This window comes from Marmota marmota, unplaced genomic scaffold (assembly GCF_001458135.2).
Source record: "Marmota marmota marmota unplaced genomic scaffold, marMar, whole genome shotgun sequence".
Classification (NCBI taxonomy): domain Eukaryota; kingdom Metazoa; phylum Chordata; class Mammalia; order Rodentia; family Sciuridae; genus Marmota; species Marmota marmota.
In genome coordinates this window covers 3,123,170-3,130,284 of record NW_026000229.1, presented here as the reverse complement: position 1 = coordinate 3,130,284, position 7,115 = coordinate 3,123,170, and the positions used below count along the sequence as shown (strand labels likewise).

At 39.3% G+C, this 7,115-nt stretch overlaps 1 protein-coding gene across 13 annotated transcripts in view; it reads left to right on the top strand.

Annotated features, from left to right (window-relative positions):
- The window catches only part of Herc2 (HECT and RLD domain containing E3 ubiquitin protein ligase 2), a 183,704-nt gene that overhangs the window by 26,442 nt on the left and 150,147 nt on the right, over positions 1-7,115 (top strand). For all 13 annotated transcript variants that reach the window (XM_048793048.1, XM_048793046.1, XM_015480325.2 and 10 more), the window contains 3 exons: positions 2,949-3,168; positions 5,305-5,405; positions 6,384-6,540. In XM_048793048.1, the coding sequence (XP_048649005.1) occupies positions 2,949-3,168; positions 5,305-5,405; positions 6,384-6,540 (478 nt within the window). The remainder of the gene's footprint in view (positions 1-2,948; positions 3,169-5,304; positions 5,406-6,383; positions 6,541-7,115) is intronic.

The following is a 7,115-nucleotide window of genomic DNA, read 5'->3' as shown; positions in this document are numbered from 1 at the left end:
TCCCTCCTCCTCCTCTTCCTCCTTCTCCTCCTCCTCCTCCTCCTCCTCCTCCTCCTCCTCTCCCTCCCCTCCCCCTCCCCCTCTCCTCCTCCTCCTCCTCCTGTTCTTCTTCTTCTTTAAGTATTTTTGTATGTTTTAATTAATTTATTTATTTAGTGGTGTGGAGAGTGAACCCATGGCCTTGTACATGGGAGGCAAGCACTCTACAAACTGAACTATATTCCCAGCTCTCAGTCTATTCTTTAATCTTTATTTCTTTTTGCTTTAGATTCTGTTTGCTTTTCTATCTCGAGTTCCTTAAGGTAGAAGCTTGTATTATTTCCAGCAACCAGGGAGCATGCCTGGATCGTGGCTGGCCATATTTGACCACCTGCCTGCATAAGAAATAGGCAAAATGGTGGAAAAAGGAAAAAATAGTTCTATGTAGTTTGATAAGCTGGGGAGAAGCAGCGAGATTGCTTCTCTGCTGGTCTTGTAGAAGTGGTTATAGTTTAAAGAAACAAAAGCAGGTGGTATAGAAATGTAGATTCAGCTAGGCTCTGCTTAATCAGAAACATGTCAGTCTCAATTTCCTTGACATCTCCTCAGCATGAATGAAGAAGTAAAAACAGTTATCAGGAAGTTGCTTTTAATTTCAAAAGACATCTGCTTCAAGATTATTGATTTTAGATCTTTTGTTTTTTTATATCAGTGTTCAAAGCTATAAATTCCCCTCTAATTAATTAGTGTTTGCAGCCTACAGATTTGCAAATGTTGTTTTCATTTTATATTTATTTAAAACATTTTCTTTTAACTCCACTTATAATTTCTTCTTTGATCCACATATTATTTGGGGATTTTCAAATACCTCATGTTAATGATTACAAATAATTTGTTGAGGTCAGAAAACATATTCTCTGTGATTTCATTCCTTTTAAGTTTGTTGAGAATTGCATTACAGCCCAGGATGTAATCTATCCTGTTTAATGTTTTCTATGTCCTTGAAAACAGTNTTTTTTTTTTTTTTTTTTTTTTTTTTTTTGATATCAGGGATTAAACCCAGGGGCACTTAACCATGGAGCCATATCCCTAGCCCCCCTTTTTTCTTTCTTTTTTTTTTTTTTGTGACAGGGTCTTGCCTAGGGCCTTGCTAAATTGTTTAGGCTGGCTTTGCCCTGGAATCTTCCTGCCTTAGCCTCTGGAGTTGCTGGGATTACAGGGGTGCACCACCACACCCAGCCAGTGTTCTGGTTTCTGATGAGGAGGTTCTTTTCTTTTCTTTTTACTTTTTATTGATGTCTAGCTCCCAGTGCGATAGACTGGGCCTGCGGAACAGAAGAGATTGTGCTCTTGGAAACATGTTAGAAAGTCAAATCCTAGCTGGGTTTGGTGGCCCATGTTTGTAATCCCAGTGGCTCACAAGTTTGAGGCCAGCCTTGGCAATTTAATAGTAAGACCTTCAGCAACTTAGTGAGACCTTGTCTCAAAATAAAAAATAGAAAGGGTGAGGCATATAGCTTAGTGGTAAAGTGCCCTGGGTTAAATTCCCACTGTTGCTCCTTCCTCCTCACAAAAATGGAAAATATAGTGATTCTTCAGGAAGGCTAAAGCTCCAGGAAGGCTAAATTTAGATGATTTCTTGAAGGAATTCCTCTTGGGACATGTACTTGAAAGGCCTGTCTCTGTGAAGGTGCTGTTCATAGCAAGGGCTGAGGTGCCTGCCTCTTGGTGCTGGATCAGGCTCCTATTCTGGAGGGTGACTTGATGTGGGTGCTGTGAGCACAGGGGTGCTGCTTCACTTATATATCTTTCTGCTTGTCCATCTTGAATCTAGTGTGAAATTTAGAGTGTTCTTCATTTGGTTTTCCAAATAACTATCAGCTGTTAGTTATTGGAGCTTTTGATGCAGAAGCTCTAGGCTTGGCATTCTACTGCTGGTGCTGTTCTGATGCCCCATGAAGCACCATCCTGGGACTCCTGAGGAGTGGTGAGATGTGAATCTCTAATCCTTCTAAAACCTCCATTCTCATGTAGAAAGCATAATCAGGCCGTAACAACCCGAAAACTGATGTCTTACATCCAAGGGAAGTTAGTAGGGGTGTTGTCATTTTTGATGCTTTGAGGCCCATGATTGTTGACCTCATGCCTAATAAGCATAGAGGTTTAAGCACATGAGAGTCCCACTCTCATCCCAGCACTGGGAGCAGTGCTGCTATAGGGGGTTGATGGGAAGTAACCAGATTTACAATTCATCCATAATTATTTATATTCTTTGACTTAGACTTAATTGAAAGACTAGAATCCTTTGAATTATTTTCATTCTGGTGATCATTTTTTAGCTCCTTAAAAATCACTCCTTAATATGAAGATTTTTCAAAATGTACTGAAGTACAGAGAATAGTCTAATGAAATATCACTTATTCATCACACACTCTGACTAGTTATTTCTTCCTCTTCTTAAATAGTTCCATAAATGTATTAACTTTTGTGAGTCATGCATGATGGGTATTTTATGGAAACGTTGTTTTTATTTTGAATTTACTTTCATAACAAGAAAATGATGGCTAGAGTTTTTCTCTGTGTAGGAAATATTCTGCTGAGGAGTTTAACTCTAGATTTGTATTAGTAACTTTTACATGATATTATGGAGCTACAGCATACCATGTAGGCTAAGAGTGGTCTGTGCTATATGTTGTATTCTTCTGTGTGATCTTGCACATGTTACTTAACCACTCTGTGTCTCAGTTTCCTAATCCACAAAATGGGTGGATTTTGTGGATTAGGAATGGTCTCTTGAGACTGTGTGTGAAGATTGCTTGAGCTAAGATTTTATACTTGTAAAGTGTTTAAAACTGTTTTGGCATATATTGTATACTTGGGTATCATTTTTCATCATAATCAATTTTTGCAGCGTTAATAACAATAGATGCACAAGTTGTTGACGTGTTTTTTCTTGCCATGTTTTCTAGATGTGAATGAACTGAAGGAATGTCTTTCTGTGCTGGTCAAAGAGCAGCAAGCCCTGGCTATCCAGTCAGCCACCACCACCCTCTCAGCCCTGAGACTTAAGCAGAGGCTGGTGATCCTGGAACGCTACTTCATTGCCTTGAACAGAACTGTTTTTCAGGAGAATGTCAAAGTTAAGTGGAAAAGCAGCAGCATTTCTTTGCCTCCTGTGGACAAAAAAAGGTAATAATAAAGTGAAGTGGTGACTGCTCACTATATAACTCAGGGTCTTTTGTTTAGGAAAGTTTAGTTTAGGGTTTTGGTATAGTCCCTTTCCTCACTGTGTGGAATTTTGTCTTTGCTTTCCCTTCTCTGTGTTAGGTATATTTTGGAAGATGAATTTGCTGATTTGCTCATGGACTAACGGACCCTTTTGCATATTAGTGTCATTGTTTCAAAGACCTGTTTCTTTCAGTAATTGTCGAAGCCAGATAAAAGTTTAGATCAGTTCCAGTCTAAGGTTGAAAATGGGATCTCAATATTGTAGTTTTGGTTTAGCTTTGCGGCCATTAGGAGGTTTAAATAAGGCTCTAGTAAAACTGTGTTTTTTCCTAAATATAGTTGCTTAACAGACTTGTTCTCAGAAGACTAGGTTGCCAGATGGGACTTATATTTCATGTGGTTAGAAGTTGGCTTTATTTGGTTGTATCATGACTTTTACTCTCAAGAGCACATGGAAAGTACAGGAGACAGAAGGAAGCATGGAAAACCCATGCTCACCTTGCCCTAGAGATAAGAGTGCTAACCGAGGCATATTTCTTTGATTTAAAAAACTTTAAATCCAGTTGAAATCACATTGCATGTCATATTTAGAGTATAGCTTAAGATAATCTAAGCCAAGTGACAGATAACAGTCAGTAGTGTGATTCTTCCTTTCCTTCCTAATTGGAAAGTGACATCCTGCCATGATGGCCATTAATCAGAGGTCTCTGCACATATGAGGAGCAGTAGATGCTGAGATTATCCAGGTGCCCTTGTGTGTTTATCAGATCATTATTTGTTTTGAGAATATTTTCCTGATTATGAATACAGTCTATAGTAGGAATACTATAGCCTATGTGTGTGTATGAAATACTATACAGTAAAGGTAGAATTTGCTATTCATCATTAAGTTAATGTTATACATATGCATTTTTGTATTCTAGTTTTTTTTTCAGAATGAGTATTATGTTCTAACATTTGTGTAATTTTTTACAATATGCAGAATGAAATTATGACCTGCTAAGTGAACATATGTTTATTTACTTTAAAATATTTTTTTCGTTATAGTTGGGCACAATACCTTTATTTTATTTATTTATTTCTATGTGGTGCTGAGGATCAAACCCAGGGCCTTACACGTGCTAGGCAAGTGCTCTACCACTGAGCCACAGTCCCAGCCCCTAAGTGAACATTTATAAGTAATAAAAATTTAAAAAGATGTGAGAATGATTAGGCACAACTAACTCAGCACAATGGGGTGAAGTGGGCAGGACAAGTGTAAAATACAAATGACCAAAAGTGAGACTGGCTAGGCTGTGGGTGTTCCCTGTGTTGTTCTCTATCTGCTGTTCTCCTACTTACGTATTTATCTCTTTTTTTGAGAGGGGGTTATTGGGGATTGAACTCAGGGGCACTCAACCACTAAACCATATCCCCAGCCCTATTTTGTATTTTATTTAAACACGGAGTCTCACTGAGTTGCTTAGTGCCTTGCCATTGCTGAGGCTGGCTTTGAACTCACCATTTGCCCGTCTCAGTCTCTGGAGCCGCTGGGATTACTAGTGTGCGTCACCATGGCTGGCTGTATTTATCTCTTTATTATTTATTTATCATTGGCCTCCCCTCAGTTAGAATACTGCTCCCTGTGATTGTTTCATGAGCATTTTCCCAAGTATTTAAAATACTTGGTAGATGTCTTTTAGTTTTCTTAAAAAGAAAACATTTTAGTTGGCATGGTAGCACACGCCTGTAATCCCAGCTTGGGAGGCTGAGGCAGGAGGGTCACGAGTTCAAAGTCAGCCTCAGCAATTTAGCAAGGCCCTAAGCATCTTAGCGAGACCCTGTCTCTAAATAAAATATTAAAAGGCTGGCAATGTGGCTCAGTGGTTGAGTGCTCCTGGGTTCAATCCCCAGACCAAAAAAAGAGAAAACATTTCCTTTACAAAGGACATTTGGTAAGAGTTTTTTTAAAAAATGAAACTAAATGTTACCTATGATATGGCCATCTAAAGAAAATCATTGATCACATTGTGGTCCAAATCTTTCCATATTCTTTGTTTCAGTATTTCACATTTCTTTTACTGACCAGTTATTACATCTCCATGTGTGTATCCACAGTTCTCGACCCACAGGCAGAGGGGTGGAAGGGCTTGCCAGAGTTGGATCCCGAGCAGCACTCTCCTTTGCCTTTGCGTTCTTACGAAGGGCTTGGCGGTCAGGTATGTGTGCTCAGCATGTTCTCTTTTCTTGATATATGAGGAGATTTGGGTTCTGTGACCAGTTCTGTCCCATGTATCCTTGAGCCGATTTCGTATGTTCTCTGCTTCAGTGTCTTTTAAAACAAGAGACTTCTGAGTCTATTTGACATTTTAAGCCTATGCTTAAAAAAATAAAAAGGACTGAGTATTGTGGCACACACTAATATTACTTACTTAGGAGGCTGAGGAAGGTGGATCTCAAGTTCAAGGACAGCTTTGGCAATTGAGCAAAACCCAGTCTCAAAATAAAAAATAAAAGAACTGAGAATATAGCTCAGTGATAGAATGCCCTGGGTTCAACCCTCAGTGGCCAAAAAAAAGTTTTCATGTATATCTTGCCCCCTAACTGAACCATCACCACGGGATACCTCAGTACTGATTTATTTCTAGAAGGCTAAGAACTTAGTACAGGTTGAATACCCCTAATCAGAAAATCTAAAATCTGAAACGCTCCAAAATCTGAAACTTTTTGACTATTTGACATGGTGCCACAAATGGAATGTTATGGGTCACAGTCAAGATACATTTGCACTAAACATATTGCCTTTAGGTTACATGTATAAGGCATATATAAAATATAAATGAAATTTGTGTTAAGACTTGGGTCCCATCTCCAAGATGTCTCATTACGTGTATGCAGATATTCCAAAATCTGGAAAAAATTTGAACTGTACAACACTTCTGATTCCAGGAATTTCAAATAAGGGATGTACAATCTGTTTTGCCTCCTTGATAGCCCCCAAATATACAAATGATTTTGAGACAACTGTGTTAGATTTTGGTTCATCAAATGAGTAACTTAGTAGGTGACAGTGGGCATCTTCTCACCTGAGGGTTGGGAGACTTAGCTGGAAAGTGAAGGAGCTCTGCTTTGTCAGTGTTGCCTGAGGGGTGGTCAGCCTTTCTGACTTGTGTATGTGTGTGTACATGTATGCCCAGGTGAAGATGCAGACCTCTGCAGTGAGCTATTGCAAGAGTCCCTGGATGCCCTGAGAGCTCTTCCTGAGGCTTCACTGTTTGATGAGAGCACAGTGTCCTCCGTGTGGTTGGAGGTGGTAGAGAGAGCAACCAGGTTCCTCAGGTCTGTCGTGACGGGGTAAGTTCTTTCTTTTCATACCTTCCTGTGGGAACAGTTCCAGCATGCTTGAGAATCGTTTCTTTATAGCTAACCAACCTATAGGTTGGTTTCTTACCTGTTATTTCAGCACACCCTTAGCTCTGATTCCAGGTCTTGGCTCTCAGATGTTCAGATGGCATGATTTATGATACTCTGGTTTGACTCAGGAAGTTGTCATATTGAATGGGGTGGATACTTTTGTATTTTACTATTTTTAAGGCATTTGATGATTTGTTGATTCATCATTCATAAAGTGAGCACTTCTTGTGTGTCTCTTGGTCATAAATAGGAAGGAGCCACTGTTCTGAGGGTTGTGTGGTACTTGGTAGGTAACATGGTAATAAAGAGCTACTCAGGATCAAAATATTTAAACTGGGTCTAGAGATGTAGCTCAGTGATAGAACACCTGCTAGCATGTGTGGGGCCCTGGGTTTGACCTAGAAAAATAAACAAACAACAAAACAAAATGTTTAAACCTATAGTATGTTAACTTTCTGTCACCACTTGTTACTGTGGCAAAATACTTGAAGTAATCAACTTAAAAGGAAGGAAGG